This window comes from Mizuhopecten yessoensis, unplaced genomic scaffold (assembly GCF_002113885.1).
Source record: "Mizuhopecten yessoensis strain PY_sf001 unplaced genomic scaffold, ASM211388v2 scaffold4495, whole genome shotgun sequence".
Classification (NCBI taxonomy): Eukaryota; Metazoa; Mollusca; class Bivalvia; order Pectinida; family Pectinidae; genus Mizuhopecten; species Mizuhopecten yessoensis.
In genome coordinates this window covers 162091-189975 of record NW_018405575.1, presented here as the reverse complement: position 1 = coordinate 189975, position 27885 = coordinate 162091, and the positions used below count along the sequence as shown (strand labels likewise).

General features: G+C 36.6%; 3 protein-coding genes across 5 annotated transcripts; 1 reads left to right on the top strand and 2 right to left on the bottom strand.

Moving 5' to 3' along the window:
* Positions 1 to 225: 225 nt before the first annotated feature.
* Positions 226 to 4166, bottom strand: LOC110449111 (E3 ubiquitin-protein ligase TRIM56-like). Of its 2 annotated transcripts, none has more exons than XM_021495742.1 (2): positions 4081 to 4166; positions 226 to 2461 (listed from the first exon to the last, which is right to left on the bottom strand). In XM_021495742.1, exon 2 carries the CDS (start codon positions 2421 to 2423, stop codon positions 1458 to 1460), a length of 966 nt encoding a protein of 321 aa, XP_021351417.1. In that variant the 5' UTR covers positions 2424 to 2461; positions 4081 to 4166; the 3' UTR covers positions 226 to 1457. The 2 variants fall into 2 exon arrangements, with proteins under 2 accessions (XP_021351417.1, XP_021351418.1); XM_021495743.1 differs by lacking the exon at positions 4081 to 4166 and adding an exon at positions 3378 to 3590.
* A 1554-nt stretch (positions 4167 to 5720) lies between these two features.
* LOC110449109 (ferrochelatase, mitochondrial-like) lies at positions 5721 to 21851 on the bottom strand. Its single transcript, XM_021495739.1, has 11 exons — positions 21777 to 21851; positions 20349 to 20445; positions 19358 to 19477; positions 18782 to 18930; positions 16651 to 16723; positions 16110 to 16278; positions 15051 to 15149; positions 13579 to 13686; positions 12147 to 12311; positions 9478 to 9534; positions 5721 to 8563 (listed from the first exon to the last, which is right to left on the bottom strand). Exons 1-11 carry the CDS (start codon positions 21808 to 21810, stop codon positions 8381 to 8383), a joined length of 1254 nt encoding a protein of 417 aa, XP_021351414.1. The 5' UTR covers positions 21811 to 21851; the 3' UTR covers positions 5721 to 8380.
* Positions 21390 to 27525, top strand: LOC110449110. Of its 2 annotated transcripts, none has more exons than XM_021495741.1 (5): positions 21390 to 21542; positions 22729 to 22788; positions 23583 to 23717; positions 24351 to 24697; positions 26805 to 27525. In XM_021495741.1, exons 2-5 carry the CDS (start codon positions 22743 to 22745, stop codon positions 27165 to 27167), a joined length of 891 nt encoding a protein of 296 aa, XP_021351416.1. In that variant the 5' UTR covers positions 21390 to 21542; positions 22729 to 22742; the 3' UTR covers positions 27168 to 27525. The 2 variants fall into 2 exon arrangements, with proteins under 2 accessions (XP_021351416.1, XP_021351415.1); XM_021495740.1 differs by lacking the exon at positions 21390 to 21542 and adding an exon at positions 21829 to 21994.
* The last annotated feature ends 360 nt before the right edge of the window (positions 27526 to 27885 follow it).

The following is a 27885-nucleotide window of genomic DNA, read 5'->3' as shown; positions in this document are numbered from 1 at the left end:
GCTGCACTTTAATTTTCGACTTTTTCGCCCTTCGTAATGAGGGCATTTTTTTGTTTCAGTTAACATTTGTAAACAACATAATATACATAGTAATTGAATGAACATGGGAGGGCGAAAACTTGACTGGGCGAACACTTCCCGGTATACAGTAAATATACTGCCCTCGTGGCAGGGTTGCATTATGTCACAATAAAAAAACAATCACAAAAGTTAATATATCTCCTCAAATATATTTAATAGAAAAAATAATGACAAAAATGATATTAAAAATTAGTCAAACAAATAATATTTGATTCAATTTCCTCCAAAGTCCTTGAAATCCACAAAATGACTCTCCCAGCTAAAATTATCTAACTTCGTTCATGATCTTTCCTAAGTGGTATGCATCCAAAGAGAGGTCAAGAACCGCGTAGCCCTCGGGATAATAATTTCTTCGACAGAACAATTGCATAATATTACAAGAACTATATGAAAGCATTAAGATTAATTTTATGATACAGTAAAGTTATATCAAATATCAATACGTATATAACGGTTAATAAAATCTATATATCAAATTGGTCAATATCATTTTATTTGACATTGACTTTTTCACACCTCATAACGATGTATAAAATACATGTAAAGGATACAGATCAACATATATTCTTCCTGGCTTTAAGAAATAGTTGAAAATAAGATAAAATAAAATCAATCCATCTGATAAGCTCTACTGCTACATTATAAAAGAAGCATAAATGTATGATTTTCACAGCTGAAATGCGTATCTGATGATTGACAATTAAAGCAAAGGAAGGTTTCATATATATATCAAGTCTTTCAACCCTCCGTTTTCAGCAAATAGGGGCATAACTTCTAACAGTCATCTATTCATCAGCACTGTCGGCTATGCTGAGATATACAGTCTGTCCCTTCATAGAGGCTCCTAACAGCAAGCAGAAAGTAAACACATCAATTAAATATAAATCCAAGTCTAAAGTTAGGAATGAGTTTCCTTTCCCCCCCTAGGTATTCCTTTTCGGTGGGGTCTCCTGTCTTCATTTCACCCTGGTTGCTGCTATGACAACCAATTCCCCAAAAAGTCATGTACTGTATGAATACAAAAAGCAAATCACATATATTATGAGCAAAAAATATTATTCGTGGTTCCAAATTTTCGCAGATTTGCAAAAAATGTATCCATTTCGCATATTTCATTTCTAGTGTTCATAGCACAATATGAGCTACAGTAAGGATATATGAAGTTGCTATAAATTGCGATGATGGTTTTAATCGCGAACATAATGCTTCTACGCGAAATCGAAAAAGAAAATCGGTTCGTTAAACATCTTTTTATTCTATTTTACCACACCTGAATAAGGGGACGTTAAAATAAAGAACGAAACAACGAACAGGGACGTTCAACAAACATTTTGATATTTCTTGCTGTAACAGTGCTGATAAATATCTTCAAATCCCTACGCAGAAAAAAAATGAATTATGGAGGGAGGAACAAACGATGTCACTATCCCCCAAAAAGTCCGTACTATGTGTTTAAATTTTTCGAAAACTCTTTTGAAATATGAATGTGTTGGAATGCTAAGTATTTCGTTGATACTCTTCTCTCGGTCGTGAAATAGTTCTAGGATTGTTTTGTCACTACCAAACTGAAATAAATGACACATGTCCTCGTGGAGATCAGAACATTCCGCTCGGTATGACTCATATCGGAGTATTTTCTCTTGAAGTTCCACGGGAGGCGACGCGTAACTGGACGCTTGCAACGTTAATGAATTCTTTGTTTGGTCAAATTTAAGTTTCTTTTTTTCCAACAAACTAGGGATATCTTTCGCTCGAAGGTTTCTGACAGCTTCCTGGAGTTCTTGCGTGTTGTGGTGAAGATGATCCCGTAGTCTACATACGTCACACAGCACGCGCTTACACGTTTGACAAAAATAACTCGCATCTTCATCAGAGTGTGACGGACATGTTTGTTTGGATTTGCTACGTTGTATGATTTCTCGAAGAAATGGTTTGGAATTCAAATCCTCAAACGGTAGCAGTTGATGGCTACAATTGTTAGTGGTTCTCCTTGAACAGTATCTGCACATGTACAGTTTGCATTTCAGACATATGTATGCACCATCTCCATTCTGGCACATTGCACAAAGACGACCTGTACCTGCAGGTTGCAATGTTTCGAGTACATCGTTGACAGTAAAATTCTTTGGTAAATTTCTTACATTTCTTTGTGGCACAAAATATGACTGCCTGCACACAGGACATTTTCCCATAGTAAGATGTGATGCACTGTAGTCTTGCTCGATACACGAGAAACAGAACGTGTGTCCACAAGTAAGGACCCTAGCATCACGTAGAACAGCTAAACAAATGCCACACTTGAGTTTGTTCCTTATGTCTTCGACAACGTCCCGGGCAGCCATTTCGTTGGACTTTGTACCCTGAAACGTTGGTCAATCACCTGTAAACACAAGATGATATAATAGTTGATGCACCTTCTGAATTCGTATCAATCGACTGATAAAATATTTGCGTCGGGTGTACTCAAATGTAAGAGAACTATATAACATAAACTTTATTCATTTTACAACAATTATGAAACAAGTTATTACAGCTTATATCATTCACTCGTGTTGGCCCGGATGTTAGCGCGCAGGGGGTTTTTATGCGGGAGGAAACCAGATTAGCCGGAAAATTCGAAGTAGTCTGGCAGGTGACCCCATACCTTTTCACGTCCGATCGGAGAATCGAACCCCGACCGCCTTGGTAAAAGGAACGTGCGCTACCCACTGCGCCACCCGTACAACATGGGAACAATTAGAGCAACATGAATAGAAGGGTTAATTGAGGGAACATATAAGTAATGTATTGCTTCTTAAGTTCCAGAGATGATACTTAAGTTATTAGAATTGAGGAGAGAGGTCGTGTGGTCACTTATATATTACCTGCTTCTTGTAAAATCGAATATGCAAGGTAAATATAGCAAAACATAATTAAATATGTATAGAAGTGAAAGGAATAGTGTGAATGTTTTCTTGTAATCTGCATCAATTGATTCTTATAGACAGAATTATGTTTATATGTTATAGGGGAGGTATATGCTCATATTCGTTAAGTAATATAAAAAGGATGGAGTAGACATGTTTGCTAATCAAGTATAGGAACAATGTGAATAATGACCATCGAATAAACAGTTCGATCAAAATATTGTTGATTTTGGCTGAAGACAGAATTTGTATACACACAGGCTTTGCCATATTACATTGTTTATTATACTTTCATTCATTCATTCATAGCTTTATTCCTCCAAACATGAAGAGTTATATGAAATACATATTTTAAATAAACAATAGATATAAGAAAATTAATACAGTTACCAAATAAAGTATAATGACTGAAAAATGTACTTCTCTTCATCTTCTTCTAAAATGTTCTATACTAAAATAAACACAGGTGAAATGCCTTGGTATCGACGATATATGTTTTGGTTTGTTCGGTTAAAATACCATTCTAGAGTTTGGAAACATGAATATTTGCATGTCATAAAACTTATCAATGAAGCTTTGTGCCGTCCCAAAAGTGAGTAAATATACGTAATGTAGTTATAACCCCATCAACCCATGCAGGGGGCTACAATAAACGAGAAAATACTTTGTTACGAGAAGTGCCGATGGTTCCCGACTGCATACACCTATTTTTTGGCAATTACGTCAGACAAACATGGCCGCCAAATGTCAATACACTAATTTGTATATATATCTATTTTGCTGTTGCTAATATCAGGATTTATGTAATGATCATATCCAATATGCATATACATCATATAGTCCCTTGAATAGAAATTCGCCAGCTTAATGATCCAGTGTGATTGATTAGTCAAAATCACGGACTTAGATAATCTAATTCCGTGGTCAAAATTGATCTTTCTAAAAAATGTTGAAGTAAAATACATTCTAGCGAAAGGTTGAAACTACAGAAGTGGCGATTTGTAACGTTTATCGATATATAAAGTTAATTTTAATTACAATGCATGAAGGACGAGTCCTTTTAATATATGAATATATCACCTGGCACACTTACCTGAACAAAGCAATACAAGAACTTGTTGATACGAATGTCCTCTCGACCATTAAACGTCAACAGAATAACGGAACTTCCTTATGGCTATAAATACACCTGTTTGTAGATTTGTTTTGGATTTAGCGTCATCGCAACAGCTATGGTCATATGACAGCGTGTAGTCTATGTGATCAAAGGGACCTGTGTATTTGTTACACTAGGTGACCAGAGCAGGCCTTACACGGTCTAGGGGTTAATATTAACGTTCGGTAAAACTGCCATCCCAATGATGATACATGTACATATACGAGCGCTCAAATATATATATTATAATTATTTTGGAAGGAAGTATTAATAGTGTGGGCTTTCTATGCAAGAAAATGAACCCACACCCAACAACCCAACGACCAATTTGGTATAATAATTTATTAAAAGAGACAATAAATTTTACTTTTTTATGAAAACTGGTGTAAGAAAAAGGATTCCTTTTATATCCGATATATGGAAATGAAGTGTCAATTTTAGAGTAATGCTCGTACAGTACTGTCCCAATACAATAACGATAGAAATGTGCAAAAAAGTTTAAGGTTACTAGTATTTGGTGACAATTATCTAGCTTTGGATGAAAATCGTAATTGATTTAGACATGTGCAAACTCTTATTAGGTCCAGCTTCCAAGATTTAGAATATAAAATGTATGTACATGTATAGTTTTTGACTTCCTATCATTACTTGTATTATTTATAATTGTCTGTCTATGTAGTCAGGTGTTATTGAAATGTTGTTGGCTTCATAAGTTGTCATGATCCATGGAACAAGTACTCTGGGTTGGGGCTCGAACCCTCGAACAATCTTGGTAGCATGAGAGTATTTTTCTCTTTAAACTAAGCAAATGTATATATTGCTATAACTTATGGGATGAGGATTTTAACTTTTTCCATATTATGATTAATTACCCAGAGATGGCCGGACCACCAGGCAATCCATGGTATCATGGGTGTTTGCACTTTTTCACGCCTAGCAATTGTATACATGTATATATGGTAGAAATCGCAACTGTTACTTTGTTATGGCCCTTGAAGTACATTAAGTAACAGGGGGAGAGGCAATACCCCAGAGCCAATCACTATAGCACAAGTTTGTATAGGTATTCATGCCTGCAATTGTAATATGCATGTATGGTGATAGGGAAAGTACCTCATCGTGGGAAGTTAGTAATTAGGGAGGGAGCCGGGCCCCTTAACTTTTTATGCCATGATGCGGGCAGCAAGCCCCAATAGGGCCGAGCCCTGGTCCAATCCTCGAAGAATCAGTGTCTTGTTTCTTCTTCCCTAGCAATTGTATATGCATATGTGGTTTTTAGTTGGGGATCACAACTGTTTCCAAGTTGAGACCTTGAGACTATGTCCCCTGGGGTCGGGCTGGACCGCATAGCCAATCCTTGTATTACGAGTGTCTTGTCTCTTTGTGTCTAGCAATTGTATATTTGGCACTAAGGAATGGATCTGAACAGTTTCCACATTGTGTCCTCAGTTTCCAGTGGATCCGGAAGGGATGGGAACGGACCCCAGAGCAATTGGATTTTACAGACAGTTTTAACTTCAACTCAAAAACATCATAAGTCAGCATCGTGTTCTCGAACACATAAATAATTAAATACATTTTAAGTATATATTATTTATTCAATCTCACCTGAAAGTGGTACACCATAGCACTTATATAATCTGTTTAATAGCTTTGGATGATTTCCTTTCTACTCAAGCACCACTTTGTAAATCTAACACAATCACAAACTAATCAAACATGTACATACATAAAATGTGAAACTATCGCCGGAAAGTCTTACACTGCATCACTTCCCAAACTGAAAATCTGAATAATGATTTCAGGTTGCTTTCGTGCATCCTCGTTGGCTCATTTTACCCTCTCACACCTATGTAACTTTAATAGACTCAACCATGCATTGATCTGGATGAGTCCATTATGGTCTACAGTGGTGAAAGGGTTAACCGGTAAGGCATTATACTTTAGACGAATTTTTGTCCATCAAACTTTTGCCCTCAATAGATCCATATTGACCCAGTGTTAATTATGCCTTCACATCACACCATTCAGGTGAACATAGCACAGGTCAATTTACACACCACATAACAACTATATATTACAAATTTAACTGATCCAATGCAGTTAAAACTAGTTCTAATCCACCTATTGTAAAATGCTTAATAAAGGGGTTTGGCTATGTAATTATTCCAGGAACGTTTTGTCCAACAGACTTTTGCCCTTCATCTGTAAATGCCTTCAAATTTAATTATTATATGGTGTTATGATAAATTTGCATTATTATTGCAACCGAGGTCATTATTTTTTTCAATGCTTTCCATAGAGAACTCTGGTTTAATAAATAGTCTTACACTCTACCAAATGAGCTGAAGAGAAATTCTCCTTAGCCGAGTAAGCAGGAATCATCTAGTTTTGTCATACTGCAAAGAAAAATGTCGCACGGTGATTGGTCGAATTGCCAAGGTACCTGAAGCTATGTTAGTATCCTTGCCGGGGTACATAAGAGCACGCGCGCCTGTTGTAAGGGAGATAACTCGCAGATTCGAATCAAACACACCGGAGAACGTTCGTCTGCTAATGTCAACAATGAACACAATGGAGAAACGGTTTGCAAGCCACACGGAGAGTGAAATTGAGACAAAACGGGCGTCATTTAAACCTACAAACACAAAGAAAAGTAACAATTCAGCAAGCAAAACCTTCAGAGCATACTTAAGCGAAAAGGAGCAAGACACAGATTTTGAGGACTTCTCGAAGCCAAGATTAGACGAGGCATTGGGCCATTTTTATCTCGATGCAAGGAAACAGGATGGGAGTCTTTACAGCCTTCGGCTCAGGGTACATAAGGTCCTGACAGGGAACATGAGACCATGTACCCTGCCAAAGACCTGTATAACTAATAATATACATGTACATTACCAGGGTGAAATTATGAACAGTTAAACTCGTTTAACCGAGGCAAAAAAAATGTGAATAAATAGTATAAAGAGAGACATATAGAGGAATTTTTAAATATGCAAAAAGGAAATATGATGGCCATAACCATGAAACAAGGGGCAAGTTATGAGGTGTCTGTATAGTGGTATAAATAAGGGACATCATATTTATTTTAATGTTAAGGAAGAAAATGGGGAACATCGTACCGAGTTTTTATCGTTTATTCTTACAACGATAAACTTTGCAAACTAAATGTAAATATGAATATTTAAATATAAATGATGTTACCAGTAATTAAAAAGAGATCATAGTCCTACCTCTGACAACAAAAGGTAAATAAATAATATTGAGTAAAACTATTGGCCATGAGGGTCTGTATAGCTCACCTTGTTTTTGAAGCAATCATGACAATAACGTCATATTGCAAGTAATAAGCCCCAAGGGGCAGGGAAAGACCCTGCCAACAATACTGATAGTATGATTGTGTTAAGTCTGATTATGGGATAAGGATCTTAACTGTTTCCATGTGATGAACCGAGGACTAAGTCCCCAGGGACAGGGCTTGATCCACAGGCCAATCCTTGTAGCATTAGTCTCTACATATACCTAGCTCTTTTATGTATGGTTATAGGGAAGGAGGATCTTAAGTGTTTCCATACGGTAACCAATGGACTAAGTTCCAAATAAATACAGTTGATATCCATCCCATAGTTTCAGAGACGTATGGCCAAATTTTACTTTTATAGCCCACTCCTCAGTCGGTCAGCCCCAACATTTGTACAATTTGAAATTCCTACAACCTGTTGATGCCTGCATCTAAATGTGGTTGATATCCATCACAGAGGAGGAGTCCTTTAAACAATAGCCCAAATGACACCTTTTATCCCTGCTCCTCACCCTATTGGGAAGACCGATACTTCTCTTGAACAATTAACTCATCAAAAGGTATCTACAGGGAACATAATTATATAACAAAATAGAAAAAAATTAGCATAGAGTGAATGCTGTTAGTAATCTGGTTAACAATTAAGAACCCTCACCCTTCCAAAAGATATTGCAGACAAATTTGGAGAAGGATTTATTTTCTTTTTTTCTTCTAAAAACAAATTGATGATGAATGACAATAGACGCAGTGCTTTAATAGGTGTATGCCCTTTGTGCTAAAGAAAGCAAAAATAGTATTTCAATTTTGAACATAAAACTAAACATCCTCAAAATCTGACACAATTTTCACCATGATGGTTTAATACAGAAAGGAACTATTTAAAAAACTGCAGAGCTTCCAACATGCCATCATCATCACAGAGCTTTATCAAAGGAGTTAGGCAGTCACATGTTCAGGTCCTGTTTTACTGGAACCCATGTCGAGGAGTTCCTGCTGCTTGAGAAAGTATTCCTTAGCTTTCCCACAGGTAGCGTTGGTGCACATTGGACAGCGCAGCGGCAGCTGTCTACTACACGCCTGGTTAGAGGCAAGGTGACCCTTCACCACGTCCGCGAGTGCCTGAAACAAAAGCAGATTTACATGTGCAGTTGGACCTCATTAATTAAGATTCAGAATTTCGAGGAATAAGGGAGCTGCCTAAAACAACAGATTTACATGTAAAGTAGGGCATTGTAAATTTCAGATTCAGAATTTAAAGAATAGGGTAGCTGGCCTGAAACAACAGCAGATTTACAAGTGTAGTTGGCCCTCGTTTATTAACTTATTTAAACGGGCAGTTGGACTTCGTTAATTTCAGAATAGAAATTTGAAGAAGAGGGGAGCTGCCTGAAACAACAGATTTACATGTGCAGTTGGGCCTCATTAATTTCAGATTCAGAATTTTGAGAACAGTGGAGCTGAAGTGTAGTCATTTGTCATTATAAGGATAAAATATTATGTTGACATTTATTAACATAATCTTCGGTGTCTGTTTTAGGATCAGCATATTTGGCATGGACATTTCTAGGATTCTAACATTGATGGTGTCAAAACAATTTGTATTCATTCAATTTTCTATAAAACCCATAATAAAACAATTAACCTGTTTTTGACTTAACTTATTTCTTATACTACTTTTATAGGCTAATTTAGTTTTTTTCCCAAAAACAGTGCACAAAACTTTCCTATAGTGTATACCAGTATATTAAAAATTCTGCAACTTAAATCCTAAACGTCATCTGAAAACAAGAAATACCAAATGTTTAACAAAAATACGATTTGTTTTCCAACCAGATCCAATAAGACATGTCTTGGGATTGGGGTAAAATAAGGAAATTAAAGTAAAAAGAGAGAAAGACACCTCACTTCCTTAGAAACTTTGATTTTTTTAATGTTTCAGAAATAATCAAGAAAACCTGAAACATAAAAAGTAGGAAAAAATAGGAAATATTCTGAAAAGTGGAAGGCTCATATCCCTGATTGTCAAACCTTACCTGAATAAAGGTAGGGCTGTCATTCATGGCGTCGGCTCTCTTGATGGTGATACCATGCTGTGAAAACAAGCATACTTATATTATAAGAGAGTACCTCAAACCTGAAACAAAAGGCATGTAGGGCCTGCATCACACAACAGTTAATAGGTAAGCAGCAAAACAAGCAATAATTCTATGATAATACAGAGCACATTGGGAGGTCGAGAGGTGCAGTGGATAGCGCACTTGCCTTTCACCAAGGTGGTCGGGGTTTGATTGCCCGATCGTACATTAAAAGTTTCAGGGTCATCTGCCCAACCAAGTGGGTTTTTCCTGTTTCCTTCCACAAAAAGCCCCCCCTCCCCACCCCCCCACACTAACATCCGGGCCAACAAGAGTGATTAATACAAGTTGAAATAACTTGTTTCATAAATGTTGTAAAATAAATAAAGTTTAATTTTAAACATAACATCTCCAGCACACACACAGGCATACACACATAGGGAGATATTAGCCAGGTCGCAAAGGACTAGTAGTTAGCACCTGATAATTAGGCAGCTCCTGCCAATTCCTCAAAACTGTACTGATTAATGTATATGCTACATGTAATTGTATTCATTGTATAACTAACTATATACTGTAAAGCGCTATAGAGTAGCTTATGTTAGCTAGATAGGGCGCTATATCAAATGTTGTATATTATTGTATTGTATATTATTACCTAAAACATAAATAAGAGGCACATAGGGCCTGTATCACACAACTGTTAATAGGTTAGCAGAAAACAAGCATAATTTTATTATATTACAGTACCACAAAACATTACTAAGAGGCACATATGGCCTGTATCACACAACTGTTAATGTGTACTGTGCCAGTAAGCTGCTGAGCTGACCAAACACATGTATAATGACTTTGTTTGAACCCTGTAGAGTTTACTGCAAGTCAAGCTTATTTCTTTGTCAAATTGTTCAAGCAAACTTCATGCCAGCTACATGTAGCTATTTGCCAAATATCTTGAATCTTGTGTTTTTTTATTTGTAAAATGTTTTTCAAAGTTTTTCCACCTATTTTTAAATGGATTTTATACAAACAAAATCATTGTCCAGAACTACTTATTTATTGTTCAATGGAGTGGAAATAAGTCATTTTGCCCTACAGTTATAGCATGTGATCATGACAAGCCACTACATGTTGCAAGAGTAAACAAGCCATTCAGATTGATATGTCTCTGACACCTGTGCCCCGCTATGACCATCAATGCACATGTCAAGTTTGGTTGGAGTAGGACTTACAGTTTCAGATAAACAAACTTGAACGCAAAGACTTAATGTTGATGGAGATGCTGACAAAGTCAATGGACCATGAAAAGTAGGCGGCATCTAGCATTTGATGCATGAGTTGAGATGTACTACCTAAGATGCATCTACGCTCACTTTCGCTCTCTACACCCCTGGAATATGTCATAGCAAAATTGAAGGCTCGGTGTGCGCCACCTTCTTGATGAGACAAGAATACTAGTTCGATCCTTTGATGTACATCAAAAGAATCTCGCGGTCAGGTAATGGTAAAAATTGACAGGCTTTGAAGTTGTGCGTCTCTCCTTTGTAATCTTCGAAGGACAGGTATCAGTCTAGCGATTTTTTTATTTTTTTTACCCGACACCAATCAAACAGCTATCTTCGTGCCTTCAATTTTGTTATGACATATTCAAGGGGTGTAGAGAGTGAAAGTGAGCATAACCCCTGGATATCGAGGATGGGTTGGTGTAGCACTTATACTTTCAGTGGAACTGACTTAAACGCAAACACTTAATGTTGAAGCCGTGGCCGCCTTAGTCTACTTCCGCTACTTCTTTGCGCCGAGACAATAAAAAAGATAAATCTGAGAGGAAAATAAACCATGAGCAGGAACAGATTCCCTTTGATTCAAAGTCAAGCAGATGAAATATGTTAATGTACCTAGTTTTAGTATGCAACAATCCTTCGCTCAAAGACTTTATAACTTATAAGATTGTGAACCTGCATGTAAAAGTGAAACAGCCATGGCCTAAAAATGACAGGCTTAAATTTGTAACTAATATATATAACAACAACAAATTATTGACAGACAGACATAACGGCATTCTTAACAGAAATAATTTAATTTAATGGATTACATTGTGTAGGGTCACACAGTTTGGTTCATAAGTACTTGATGTTCAGACAACATGACTCAATATTCCGTCCCTTTTTCAAGGTCCAGGCCTAGGCCTACATACATTGTAACTACGTGATACATACCTTAGCACTGAGCTCTGTACCATACTCCAGATCTAGATTTTTTCAGTAGGTCTGGTTCATACATTGTAACTACATGGTACATACCTAAGCACTGAGATGTGTCATGTCCTCCAGATCAAGACAACACAACTCAATATTTCACCACTTTTTCAGTAGGTCTGGTTCATACTTTGTAACTACATGGTACATACCTAAGCACTGAGATGTGTCATGTCCTCCAGATCAAGACGACACAACTCAATATTTCACCCCTTTTTCAGTAGGCCTGGATCATACATTGTAACTATGTGGTACAAACCTTCACACTATAAGATGTACCTCGTACTCCAGATCTTGACATCAGGACTCAATATTTCACCCGTTTTTTCAGCAGGTATGGCTCATAAATTGTAACTATGTGGTACATACCTTAGCACTGAGCTCTGTGCCGTACTCCAGATCAAGTTCGTACAGTGTCTCTATGTGGTCACTAGTGAATGCTATGGGGACCAGCAGTATGTTTTTCTGACCACGAGTGGCCAAGCCTTCTATCGCCTTATCTGTCTGGGGGCTCAACCATGGCAACGGGCCCACCTGTCATCATATATAAAATGTAGGTTAATATAGAGTCAACAGGCTCACCTGTCATCAGATATAAAATGTAGGTTAATATAGAGTCAACAGGCCCACCTGTCATCAGATACCAATTGTAGGTTAATATAGAATCAACAGGCTCACCTGTCATCAGATATCAATTGAAGGTTAATATAGAGTCAATGGGCCCACCTGTCGTCAGATATCAATTAAAGGTTAATATAGAGTCAATGGGCCCACCTGTCGTCAGATATCAATTGAAGGTTAATATAGAGTCAATGGGCCCACCTGTCATCAGATACCAATTGTAGGTTAATATAGAGTCAATGGGCCAACCTGTCATCAGATATCAATTGAAGATTAATATAGAGTCAGAGATCAAATGTAAATCAACAAAGGGTAGGTATGATACAGCAGGTCAGGGATGATCAGAAACCAGAGATCAAATATAAATCAGTACAGGGTAAGCATGATACACAGGTCAGCTGAACAATAATAAATGGGATGATTTTCTTACAAGACATAAATCAGCTGATGACTGCAGGAAACCAAAATAAATCTGATGTAAAATGTACACTTTAGGAGCAAATTTTGAGATGTTCATACTATGTATGGTTTCTCATATGCATCTTCATTTTCAAAGAAGTTTGACAGAATTTTGAACTTTGCGATTTCAACCCAGTGTTGAAGGCCTCATACTTTTAGTCCCCAGTATATTCCTTAACCCTTTCACCCCTGTAGACCATAATGTACTTTTCCATATCAATGCATGGTAGAGTCAACTAAAGTAACATTGGGGTAAAAGGGTTAACATATAACATCAGAATCATTAAAAAAGAGTTGAGATTTTAATGAAGGTGTACATAGTTTCTACCTCTTTTTGAGTATGATTTTGGGAAAATAAAGCAGGAATTATCTGGCAGGAAGGGGCCTTAATAAGGTCCAAAAACCACTTCACAAAATCACTGATGCTGATTTGAATGTCCAGTACCATACAGAGTTTTCAAGTTTTTATTTGAGTGATGAGGGTTGTGCATTGATTTTTTTGTGATTTTGGTATTTTCTCCTATACATGCAGGTAAGTGACATTCAAATAAAATTATTTTTCTTAAATGCCGGTCATGAGGTATTTTCAAGCTCATTGTAGGTTCAATTTGTATAGAACTACTTTTCTTTGGTAGTAACATAAAATGGAATTAATCATGATCTGAGGCCATATACTGGAAAAGGGGAGATAACTGGAACAGGGGAGGTAATTTGTACCCACCTTTGATTGCCAGACAAGTCTGTAGGGATTACAATATCCGAGGGCCTCCATCACACGATTCACAGTGGCTGCTACCTCAGCTGGGTACGGATCTCCTCGGTTTACCACCTAAACACACGATAGTAAGGAGTTTAACTCATTCACCCCTGAAATTGTATAATCCACATTTAATTTTGTTTCTACTGTTAATAATGCCCATTTTAATTACTTGACGTATAAATCTTCAATCTAATAGCCATTTCGTAAAATAACAGATTGACAATGGCCATTATATTTATACAGTTTTGGACTATTAGTCTGTGTAAGGGTAACCTTGAGATGTAACAGATTAGAATATAAACCTTGTCTCTGTAAAACTCAAAGTCAGAAGTAAGAATGGGCAGACAACATGATGACTGCCTCGTCTTTGTAAATATATTCAAGTACATGTATCTCTAAACTTTATTTATAATATGAGACAAGTCATTTTAACTTACATTTATCACTCTTGTTGGCCTGGATGTTGGCACATCGAGCGGGGCGGGGGGTGGTGGTGGTGGTGGGGGTGGTGGTGGTGGGGGAGTCTTAATGTGAGAAGAAACTGAAGTACCTGGAGAAAAACCCATATGATAGAGCAGGTAACCCCATACCGTTTCAGGTCTAATCTGGGAATTGAACACCCCCCCTGCCTTGGTGGAAGACGAGTGTGTTATCCACTGTGCCACCCGACCACCCCAAGATTTACATTCAGTGGTAAAGCGTTGGAAGAGAACAAGAACACTTCTTGTCTTTGAAAGACTTACCTTGAGTGGTAGAGAGTGGGCAGAGAAGAGGATGACAAGGACTTACCTTGAGTGGTAGAGAGTGGGCAGAGAAGAGGATGATGAAGACTTACCTAGAGTGGTAGAGAGTGGGCAGAGAAGAGGATGACGAAGACTTACCATGAGTGGTAGAGAGTGGGCAGAGAAAAGGATGACAAAGACTTACCTTGAGTGGTAGAGAGTGGGCAGAGAAGAGGATGACAAAGACTTACCTTGAGTGGTCGAGAGTGGGCAGAGAAGAGGATGACGAAGACTTACCATGAGTGGTAGAGTGTGGGCAGAGAAAAGGATGACAAAGACTTACCTTGAGTGGTAGAGAGTGGGCAAAGAAGAGGATGACAAAGACTTACCTTGAGTGGTAGAGAGTGGGCAGAGAAGAGGATGACAAAGACTTACCTTGAGGGGTAGAGGGTGGGCAGAGAAGAGGATGACAAAGACTTAGCTTGAGTGGTAGAGAGTGGGCAGAGAAGAGGATGACGAAGACTTACCTTGCGTGGTAGAGAGTGGGCGGAGAAGAGGATGACAAAGACTTACCTTGAGTGGTAGAGAGTGGGCAGAGAAAAGGATGATGAAGACTTACCTTGAGTGGTAGAGAGTGGGCAGAGAGGAGGATGAAGAAGACTTACCTTGAGTGGTAGAGAGTGGGCAGAGAAGAGGATGACGAAGACTTACCATGAGTGGTAGAGAGTGGGCAGAGAAGAGGATGACAACCTTGTCTTTATCTTCCTTAGGAAACCTGTCCAACTGTTTTTGTATATTCTCTGCAAAGGCCTGGAAATACACAAATTCAATACTTTTTACTTTAAAAAGAAAAGAGAAACAAACACATACTGTACATATTACTGCCAGGGCCTCCTCTAAAGACATTATAATTACACTGCGTGAAAAGTCTGCAAATAATAATAAATCATTCTAAACATTCTAAATAGACATTCTATTTTTTTTTTTATGATTGCATCCAAGCAAATACTTCATTACTAAGACATGTGTATGTTTCCCAAAATATTCAGGATTTATGTCATTCTTTCAAAGTCGAACCTTATTTTCCCTCCTGCTGAAAATTTCAGGAGAAATCCTGATTGGTTTTCCTATCGATGTCTGGGCACTTACCAATAATTATGATTGCAGTAAACATTCCTGTAAATGCAACAGAAACAGAACAAAACTCCCCAAATTAATAAAACTGCTTTGTGTATTGTTTAAAACAGGAGGATGGCAATTGAAATGGACATCTTTACATTTATTACAGTAAGTAACCCTGTCATTTTGAAACCTATGTTATATATATAAATTATGACATCAGAGAGTTACAAAAAAAGTTGCTTAAAATACAGAATTCATGCTTAATTTGTTACCAGAACACTCCTTAAAATAGGACAAAATAGTTTACTACATGTATATGGCCAATCCTGACAATGTCCGTATTCAGTCTATGGTAATGCCATTCAGAACCTCTCTGGAGTTAAAATACTTATCTGCACTTATCCTGGATGTGTTGGCCATCTGACTATAATACTCCAGGTGATAGTTCTTGGAACACCTTAATTTGGAGTTGTTACTTACCTGCACTTATCCTGGATGTGTTGGCCATCTGACTATAATACTCCAGGTGATGTTACTTGGAACTCCATGGCAGTTGTTACTTACCTGTACTAATCTTGGATGTGTTGGCCATCTGACTATAATACTCCAGGTGATGTTACTTGGAACTCCATGGCAGTTGTTACTCACCTGTACTAATCCTGGATGTGTTGGCCATCTGTCTATGGTACTCCAGGTGATGTTACTTGGAACCCCTCTGGAGGCGTAGTGTCGGTAGAAAGCGTTGATACTACTTCCTGTTGTAGAACAGCTGTATTGTGGGTACTGTGTAAAAGCTATTCCTCGCTGTATACCATCGCTGTATCATAAACGGTTTTCATTTCTTACTCTGGGTTTTATAAACTTTTTAAGAAATAAACTAACACAAGTGTACATTAGATCAGTACATTTCCAACAATTTTTCAGATGATTAGTTTATGTAAGAAGTTTAAATAGAGTAGTTGTACTGATTGTCCATATTTTTTAATATTTTTTATTATTATTTAATGTCGATTATTTTTTCACAATTTCATCCAAGAGTCTACTTCGCCAAAACCTCTTGACGACAAAGATTTTTTTTAACCCTTTTACCACTGTAGACCATAATGGACTCATCCATATCAATGCATGGTAGAGTCTAATAAAGTTACATAGGGGTGAAAGGGTTAAAACAAATAAAAAATATTACTACCTCTCCATCTGATCTATGGCGTCCTCTGTTAGAGGGTTCACATAACGGAATCCAACATAAAATTTGTGTGGAGCTGAAATTAAAAATATTTCAATTAAAACTATTTCTTTTTTACATTTTAATATATCAAAAATGATGACAATATTATCAGAGTTACCTACATACAGGTATCAGATTTGATATGAAATGAAAGGTTGATACTGACTACTTCCCTTGTAGATAATTGATTGGGTTAAAAACATGCAACAGATCCCCAGGTCTTACTTATGCCAAATTTATGATCCCCTTGGAGAGAATTCTTTATCTGCCTATACAGGCTTAACCCTTTCACTCCTGTGTAACTTTAGTAGACTCTACCATGCATTGATCTGGATGAGTCCATTATGGTCTACAGTGGTGAAAGGGTTAAAATCTCACATATCATATGGGTGTCATAGTCCTTGTTTCTGGTTCATGTATTGTAGCAAAGGGAGATAATAAGAAATCCTGATTTTCCAGCTAGGAAATTTCTCTTTCATTGCGTTGAAACATTTACAGTATCTGTAGTCCAGCTACATTATGTGAAAATTTCTATAAATAGCTAATATGCTTGCTATTTCGTTCTGTATGTACATCTGGTCATTCTTTCACAAATGTTCTACTTAAAAGATTAACAAAATCCTTCTCTAAAAAAAGATTTTTTTCTACTCATGAGGTGATTTCTTAATATATAAGATGTGTACATGAACTTAAAAATCACTTGATATTTGGGGAAATGTTTGGTTTGGTTTGTTTGTGTTATATGTGTACGTCCTATTAACAGCTATGGTCATTTAAGGGCGGGCTAGGTTTTGGTGGTGGAAAACCAGACCTATGGCCAGTACCCGACGACTGCTCTACATAGGTCTGGCACGCGCAGCCCAGTGGTGGAGGGCTAGTGGTAACAGAATGTCAGATGCTTAACCACTTGGCCACCATGGGGAAATGAAGCCATTTACCAAAATCTGATTTTCAAAATTAAATGTATTAAGTCTATAGATCTATATAACTCTGGTCACACTGGAGCCTTACTGGTGAAATTACTACACAAAAAGTATCAAACACACTTCATTTCTATCTCGATTCGTTTAAAACAACAAGCTACAAGTTACCACTATCTTTTTTGCTTTTTGCAATTTTCATTTTATAATTTTATATTTGATATACATACATGTATGTAGATATTGTTTTGACAACAACCATGATGTTTATGACACGAGATTCTACATTATACTACTGTCTACAACCTAGTGACAGGAACCATTTCAAAATTTGTGATCGTTTATCTCTTTTTCTTGAATGACTTATGATTTACAATTGATCATTAATAAAATAAAATGATATTTTTTTTTTAAACTTTCACCAAAATGGGAAAATTGTTTTAAAGTACATGTATACTTATTGCTCTAGGCATACATTTTGTTTTATACAGATTCTGGTAAAAATTATTAGTAAAATTGTTTCTTTAATTAGTATTCAGGTCTGCTCCAAATCTCAATTATTCTTAAAAGTTTCTACTTAGTTGTCGGACCATGATGATTGATCATAGAAAATCATGATAAATAAAACAGTATCAGAGGAAACAGAGAAAGTGATGAATTGAAACAACACTACCACACCCACAATGTTTAGAAGTCAGGCACCAAATTTACATAATTCTACTAGTTTTTAACAATCCTGATGTTGTCAGATGTTTGTAAGTCCAGCATCCACATTACAAGATTCTACTTTTAGACAAATATCCAGATTTTAAATTTGCTGATCTTACATGTTCACCAGTGACCGGGGTCCGTACTCATTAAACCGTTCTCATGCTCAAGCATAGATTCCATTCGCAAACCAGCTATCTTTTTACTCACTTGAATCATGTCAAACTATCAAAAAGTCTATTGTAAACATTGGAAGTCTCTTCATATATTTTCGAAATGATTGACAAAATAATTTGTTTTACCTAGTAATCTAAAAAAACCGGAATAAGAATAACTTATAAGGCTTGAGCACAAAGTCCATGCTTGGACATGAGAACAGTTTAATGAATATGGGCCCAGATGTACCATATTTCATTTTAATAATTATAATATTTTTTCTCCCAAGAATCATGTAGCTTACTTACCAGATTCAGGACAGATGCGGTCCAAAATGTCCACCATACCCTTGCCTTGAACCTCTGTCCAGCGTTTGATAGGGGAACCCCCTCCTATCTCTTTGTATTGCTCCTGGATCTTCGGTGTTCGTCGTTTGGCGATGCGGGGGGCCAATGCACTACAACATATACTTATGATTTAGCAATAATGTTTGGAATCTTTGGTTTGGTTTGTTTGTGTTTTACATCCTGTTAACAGCTATGGTCATCTAAGGACGTGCCAGGTTTTGGTGGTGGAGGAAAGCAGGAGTTGCCGGAAAAACCCATCGACCTGCGGCCAGTACACGGCGACTGCCCCACGAAGGTTTCGAACCCAGGACCCATTGAAATTTTATGATTGATCTTTGATTATCCTTTACTGTTGAAATGATATGTAGTGTAGATCTTTGGTTATTATCCTGAACTAAATGATGATCGATTAATAATAGTGTTAAAGAGATACATTGTGAAATTCTTCTTGTTTTTGTTGCAAGTTGCTAAAGCAAATCAAAAGGGATGCTCGAGTTGTAAGAGTTACCTCCCTTCAAAATCAGATTGATGACCTACCTTTGTGCTGGTAGTGTCATCAGGTCACGGTCAAGGAAGAGATTGGTTAGGAAGCCCTCAACATCAGCCAGCTTTTCTGGTCCACCCATATTTAGCATAAGTATTCCTGTCTTTGGCTTTCTACAAACAGTCATATACATGTATATGTTTGAAACAAAATATTTATAATTGTCATCAGTTAACAGTACAGAATTAGATCAGGATTATTTTACCTTTGCCATCGTGTTTTCTGATAGGTGGTATTGAAGTTGATTTTGCAAGTGCTGAGTTGTGTGTGACTGTTAAGTCATTCAGTGATATCAGTCTGACAATTCAAACGAGTTGTCTTTTAAAATAAATTATTTTTGAGGAACTTACAATTTTCCTACCTAATTTGTAGTGGAGTTAATTAAACATTTTTTTACCGGAATTGATAATCATTGTGAAACTGGCCAGGTACACTGCCGGCTGTTATTCACTATATGCAATACATTACTTATTTAGTTTTATTTGAATGTTGGGTTTTCTACCCGGAGATGTGTCTGGTGATCGGAGGGAAACAGTATATGTCCGGAACACTAGTTACAAACTCCCAAATATGTTGGCTTGTATTCTCTGTCATCCAGTACTTGTGTAATACTTGACAAAATTGCAGCTTCCCTTCCCTGTTGTCTACTACATGAGTAATCATGGATTTTTCAGATATTTTGCTAAGTGTGAGGTGCTTAAATGAGCATAGCAGGATGGTTGCAATGTAAACCGTCTGACTACTGTGCTGAGTAGGAATGGCAGCATGTGCTTAAAAGAAAAAAGGAGGAGGGTTACCATGTAACCTTGCAGACTTAATATGCTGAGCTGGAATAGTGACATGTGCTTATTTTTTAGATGAACATTATGAAGATGGTTACCATGTAAACCGTCTGACTTACTGTGCTGAGCTGGAATAGTGACATGCGCTTATTTTTTAGATGAACATTATGAGGATGGTTACAATGTAAACTGTCTGACTTACTGTGCTGAGCTGGAATGGCGACATAAGGTATTGTTGGTTGTGATTCCTGGTAATGCCTGGCATACTGACAGCCGACTACACTGGGTGTAGAGTAGATCTGTGAGAACAAAACTGTATTATTTAAAGTCATCGCTATGACTTTTAGAGAAATGGTGATCATATTAATGTCATGAAGCAAAATACATTGCAGGGGACCAAAAAAAATGATGGATGCGGCCCATGGCTAATGATTTCTTGCTACGCACAGTGCATTAACCTTATAAAGCATTGCCAATATGTCCATTTATCAATATATTGTTACATTGTAAGTATTTAAGTATATATTGATACACTGTATGTACAAGAATACCTGTGCAAATTTTAGATTGTTGCAATGTAAGTATTGATATATTATATGTACAAGAGTACCTGTGCAAGTTTAAAGAAATTTTTTCTGTCCTAATTAAGTCAAACTTTTCCTTATGATTATATTTTGAAATTTTCAAAGGGAGGTGCGGGGTTAATGCATGCTCCGAATTAAAAGCAATAATTAAATGTGTGTGTGTACACTCTTAAAATAACACCTTTAAAAGGCATCTTTTGAGCTCTTCTCTCTGATGAAATCTTAGATTTAGATCAGATCAGATCTTAGAAAAATAGTAGTTGTTTAGCAAATTCACTGGTCGAAAATGTTCAATCTTAGGTTCCAAAATTGGGAGAGTAAGTTGGCAAATACACTGTATGCAGGTTTCACAATGAGATTTCAGTATTTGACAGCGTGATTATCTCTATACATGTATGATCTCTTACGTGTATAAATAATTTAACATTTTAATAGTTTTAGTACAAACATGATTCATAATAACCAAAAATTTGAAATAATATAATGTTTAACCTTCAATAGTGGTCTTGCAGAGTAACCTACAACACTAGCGTAACTACTAGGGTCGATTTTAAAATATTAGCGTTACATCTGTTAAGCTACAACTGGTGACGTTTTATATCCGGTTTACTCTAAAACATCGTATAAGATGTTTTCCACATGAGTAAACAGCTACAGGTGTACTGTCAACACACGAAGACCTACGGGAGTATGACACGCGGCGAAACGTGTACAACTAGAAAAATAGCTACCATTAAACCACGAACTGACATAAATTATATACAACGGACCAATTTCAAAACCACCAGATACACAAACTGGCTGAGTATGAGGTAAACTTGCATTCAATCTGGTGATGAATATTTGTAAACAAAAACCATGTCGCAACTGCCAGGTCAAAAACTTATGCAACCAGTTATGTGCGACAGAAGAATGCAAGCTTAACGGGTTTCTTTATATCATAAAACATGATACATATATCTAAAAAGTAAAATGGATTCTTTGCAAAATTTCCTCTTAACTTAAAACATCATAACATTCAGTAAATATGCACACTTTGAACATACCGGTAGACAGTTTTCTCAACATGTGTCTTGCCATTTTCCCTTCGGAAGTCAATAAGTGGAGAGTTCCGAAAGGATGCAGCGCCACCTGTCAACATTGACAGAATATTCTCTTTCCTGAAAAAAATGTAGCAAGTTTGTTGTCCTAGTGACACTTGACATGCATCTTTATTGGTTTCAATTGAGGAACATAATTTGTTCGGTTATATTTTTCCACACAGGTAAGTTTACAACCGAAAGCTTACGAAGGGATGTAACGCATATAAACTTACGTCGTCTGCTGAAGTCTGTGCTGCCAACTAACCTAGACTTGCAATGCCCATATCGCAAAATTAAATGTCGTGTACAAGTGTACAGCGCTAAAGTTTTGCCGAGATTAACATTTAAATTATATCATGCCCTGAAACATATATTTTAAACCAAAATCATGTGTCAGATGACATTTGTTTTTGCTATGATTAGACTAACAAAAGTTATTGTAGATCTGTCAATATTTAGCCTTTTGGAACGTGTTTACGTTCATTCACACTTATCATGCGCCAATACATATACAGTAAAAGTGGAAAATGAACTTTGCATTGCAAACATGTTGTTATAGATAATAAATCCTTGTATTATGGGTGTTTTGTTTAGTAACGTATCTGGCAAGACATTTTGCGAGAGTAGATAATCGCCAAAAAACATCAAAGCTTTTTGTATCAGAAAAAGTGAAGAGACAACGATTATTCGAGTTAATTGGCACGTTCGTGTACACTTTGTGAAAATAATGACCGTACGTTTTTAACAATTTTTTGGTTTGTTTTTGGAAAGAATATCAATGTTGAAACAGTAGTTTTGACGTACAGGCTATATTATAGGTGGTGGAAGGATCATGCGACATCATAAATCATGATTAGTATTTGACGATGCTACTTTGTTGTTAAAACTACGTATAATTATCTAGTCTATATTACAGTTGTAGATTGCAGAATGATCTCAATAGAAATCTCCCACCATGAGACATTTGCAGCAGAAGGTATGTCCACTTTTTTTTACACCGAATATAGAGTTTATTGGAGACACCAATTTTTTTAGTATATGTGAATAACACTTTTTCTAGTTGTCTTCTCATATCATCCTCCNCCCACACACACACACACACACACACACACACCTTTGAACACATCACCTTTGGAGACACAACTGTCTAACCAAAACAAAAACAAAAACAAAACATAAAACCGAAAAGCATTAGTATTAAATTAAGATTCAAAGAGTGACAGTAGATGAAAAAGTTCAAACTGATCATATGATTCATGCGTTAAAATTACATAAGATTTATATTTTACATTATTGATGAACCCTGCAAATATCTCGTGTTGATTTCAAATGTTTATAATTTCATTAAAATATATGATAACAGTTCATAAGAATAAGTGACACACCTGAAGGCTGAATATTTCATATGGAAATTGCCATATAATGTTTTATGAAAATATCTCACGATTGTTTGCTCCTTTTCTCCTTCAATCACTAATTTTAGTATACCTTCAGCTTGAGAGTTTTTTTTATCATTACTTTGATTGTTTGTTTGATTTTCATTTATTTTGCTTTTGTTTGTTTGTTTGATTTTCATTTATTTTGCTTTTTTTGCTTGATTGCCTCTCCCCTTTCCCCCTGAAGGTGCGAGGAGGGGGATGAGGGGGAGGTTGCTGAAGTGTTATTTTCGATTAATTTTTCGTATTAATCGACATCGAGTTCTTTGTTCTTCGTTGTTTACGCTTAAGTATTCTTGTAACTTATGGACTTTTAACATGTGACTTTAAACAGAGTTTGAAGAGCAAGAGGTCATACCAACATTTGATGAGCCCGGAGGAGACGGGCTACACGTTGTCAAGGTGGGAATACCACCCGACATGTTAACCAACCAATCCATGACGTCATCACTCAACAATACAACTTCCGGTAATTAACACACAACAGTTACACACATATAAACAAAAAGTATTAATATTACCGCAAAGTAATTTAAAAGTAGGATTTCAAACATTTTGCTTTAGTACTATACATGCAAGTCATACCAAATTGAAGGAACGTTTCGTTGTCTTATTGTTGGAGCTTTCTTTTCCAGGAATGGCGAACGGCGATATAATAGTATTATAAAGCATATTTTGAGGAAACACACCATGAAGGTCAAAATGAAATTGTACTGAGGATGGAATCGTGAGAATGATAGAGTTCATGGCTGACATTACATTTTGCTGAATGCGATGACAAGGTTTTCTAGCAAGCTATGGCCATGCCTTTTGGGAACAAACTGGCCGTTTTGGTTTCTGTCTTATATTAGAGCCTATCAGAAATATAAACAAATTCAAACGGACCCTTGAATTTTTGTTGTTTGTTCATATTTTGCCCAAATGTTATCGATTTTGAGTTCGAAGTACTCTTGGTTATTCTCTGTGTTTTGCATTTATAATTACGTTCACACAAATAAAGGTTCGACTGTACATTTGAATCTTGTATTTCTTTCGCACTGTACCAAGCTATCAAAATCAATATTTAAGTCGCTGTAATGTACGTTTGTAATGTACGTTTCAGAACCCACACATCAGAATTATGACCAATTTAGCGTGGTCAAAGAAGAAGCTACACTAGACAAGCTTTCCAAAGACCCAGTAAGTGACTCCATGATCAATCAAAAGAAGTCGAAGCTATTCTTCATCTTGGCCGGGGGGAACCTTACTACCGTTGCCCCTACCGTTGCCCCGACAACAACAACAACCTCAAAGATGGATACCGTGAAAACCATTCTAGCTAAACGCCGTCGTCGACATAAAAGACAGGTCGGTCTGGACTTGAACGATATTGCCAATAAAGGCTGGGCCTACCAGCACACCACGCCTGCTGATAACTCGTCCACTGGTGCAGAAGACGATAGCTTCCAGGTACGTATTCTCTGTATGTTTACAATGTAATCTTACCAGAGTACCATTTAACAACAAAGCAACTTCTGTGAGAATGTTAAACAACAATTGTATCAAACCTTCAATCAGACACCACAAATACTACCACAAATACATAGTTAGACTACAAATGCGATTACAAGCTAAACTCAGACACAATTTTAGATCTGGGCTATAAACAGGGATAACCTTGGAGGGGGCCATGGGGCCATTGACCCCTCAAAACTGATATTGACCCATCCATGTTTCAATTTTCTTTTAATTTGACATAGAATGGCCCGTCTTCATTTTGATATTGATTAAACTTGCTGAACATGACCAACTGCTCTCAATTCCAGGATGTTCCCTGTATAAATAGTCCAGAAAAACTAAAAAGGGACGTACATTCTAATAAATTCTTCAATCAGATTTCAAGGAATGCACCAATACTTGTATCGCTGCAGGGAAACAGAAAGATCGCCAAAGTTATAATAAAAAAAAATGTTAGATCCAAAGTATTTCAATGGCGGTAGCAGATTTTTTTTTTCAATGGCACTTAAACAGAAGACGCAGAAGAAATCCCCCGATTCTGCTGTGGCCCACATTAGTTGTCTATTTCGATCACATTTAGTGGGATACAGCAAGATACAAGATACAAGAAACTTTATTTAGAGTCGCGTACATATAAACAATAAAACATTACACTATCACATGAAACAGGTATAATCACAGATACTTTCTCATAAATAGCTTTAAATCCTATGAATCCAATGAAAGGAAAAACAGGCCTATTCTTTTCCCAAACCTAGCAGGAGGGGGTTATCACATGTCTTGCAATATTATACTAGCATTACTAAAATGAATCAGTCTTTTTAAATTAAAGAATTTAATGAAATTAGTAATACTAGTGGAAAAAGTAGTCTGGTACAAATGGTTTAAGGTGTGACATGTTCTGCATTGTTTTGGAGATTCAGGCGAAATTTACATTATTTACAGAAAATTGATTGTATTAGCTAAAAGAAAGCCTGTTCTTTTTACAGAAACAGCTATGATGATGTATGTGTGCGTGGTAAAAACTAAACGGACAGCCACAGGAAGCTAAATTAGTTCATCTTAAATAATATCAGACTTTTTTATTCAAACATTTGATTTATATATACTGGAAGATCTTTATTTTGTAGCAATTGTCCGACCCAAGATATAGCTCCATTTGTCACTGTTATCGTCCACTGTTATCAAGGACGTGCTGCCATATTTCCCAGAACGGACTTAAATAAAAAGTGGACGAACTTGCCCCGATTTCCCCTAATTGTTATGTAGGTCTTAAATTCTCATTAGAGATTGTGTTTTATTGTCATTCCTCGACTTGCCGACTTCAAATAAAGCTTATCTTATCTCATTCTGAAATCAGCATGTTCTCATTCTGAACGAATCAGTAAATATCAGAGATCAACAAAAGCAACGCTCTTTTAAGGCTTTGCCTTGTATGGTAAGTTGTAAACATACACCATGAATGTCAGGCACGTAGCTGCCTATTCCGTCTTTGCGTATTGCAGAGTTATCTTCTCTTGTGAGCAGGTATTAATTGTAACGTCATTGGTTTGTATTGTAAGTTGTAAACATACACCATTAATATACTCTAGTACGCAGGTGAATCCACTAAATTTTCAAACGGAAAAGTAAAACAAAAGCGCTGCTTATCGTACCCCTTGTCCCCCTATCAAGGCCTTGCTCTAGATCTGGGCCCGTATTCACGAAACCGTTCTCATGCTCAAGCATGGATTTTGTATTGAAGCCTTATTTCTTTTCCGTTCATAAATTAAAGAATTAAGTCATATTTTGTCAATGATCTGTAACACATGAAGAGACTTAAACCGATGTACTGTTTTCAATGTTTACGTTTTACTTTATGATCTGGAGAAAACGAATCACGGTAGTATATCAGGGTTTTTGCCAGGTAGTTACAGGGTTCCCATTGTTAAATATAGATTGTTGTTGTGCGGTTGTTTCAACGTCGGTTTCCGATCCTATTGTTTTATTTCACAATACACAGTCCTTCTGAATAAATAAGACACAATAAATATTCTCTTATTACGATTTATTTCACAAGGTAATATCCGAGGCGGACCGTGATAACGCTAGGGACGCCCAGACAAAGACTATTCTGATCTTCACGGGCTCCGTACTGCTGACTGTGCTGATGTTTTCTGGTATCACCTTCTGTTTCCTACGAGACCCCAAGGCCTGTATCGTCGCTTTTGGGACTGGTTGTCCCTGTCTATTGGTAGTGATTCCCTGTGTGATGAAATGTCTGGATAAATACCTCAATCCGGCTAAGATAGTGAAAGAAAACCTCAACAGATACATGCCAGGGGTCATCATACATGAAGACGGCACCATAGAGAAATACGATGCTTCACCAGAGGAAATAGAATGTATAACGGAAATCGTTCAAGAAGTAATGGGAATATAACAGACGAGTGGGTGTTGGACATCTGTATAATTCAGTAGTTGACATATTCTGATAACCGAAATACGAACTTTTTCAAAACCCGAAAAAAACAATTACCAGGTAATAGAAAATCAGACTGAAATATACTTACTTGGAGGTAACATATTCTGATCGACTGTGCTGGACACAATACTATGATGTGTATATACTATGTAATAGTATTATAGTATACAAATATCATATTAGTGTGTCCAGCATCTGTGATTCTGATTAGGAAATACAAAGTATTATAGAAATCATAAAAGTTATTTGAATATACATGGATATAGATTTCTTCTTGTAGGTAATATATATGCTGAGTTCAGAAATAAAGCATTTAACAGAAATCCTTGAATATATTGTTTTTTAACTTCCTGTTAATGTTAGCGATGTACAAACCTAAATATGTGTATCTGTGTGTATAAGAAACGCATTTTTATACGAAAATCAACATGTGGACTCGTTTCTTCAAAAGGGAAGTATTTTACATAACATCATTTTCAATTGTTTCCTTGTGTGTTGAAGTTGTGGTAATGTTTTTCTTATAGTACTTTATGTGAAGCGTTCCCTTTGATCAACTCACTAAAGTTATTTAATATACAAACTCCATGTGTCAAATGCTTGGTAAATAATATCTATTAGATAAAATACCATGAAGATTGGAAAATTTACTGTGAATATTATGTTAAAAAAACAATTC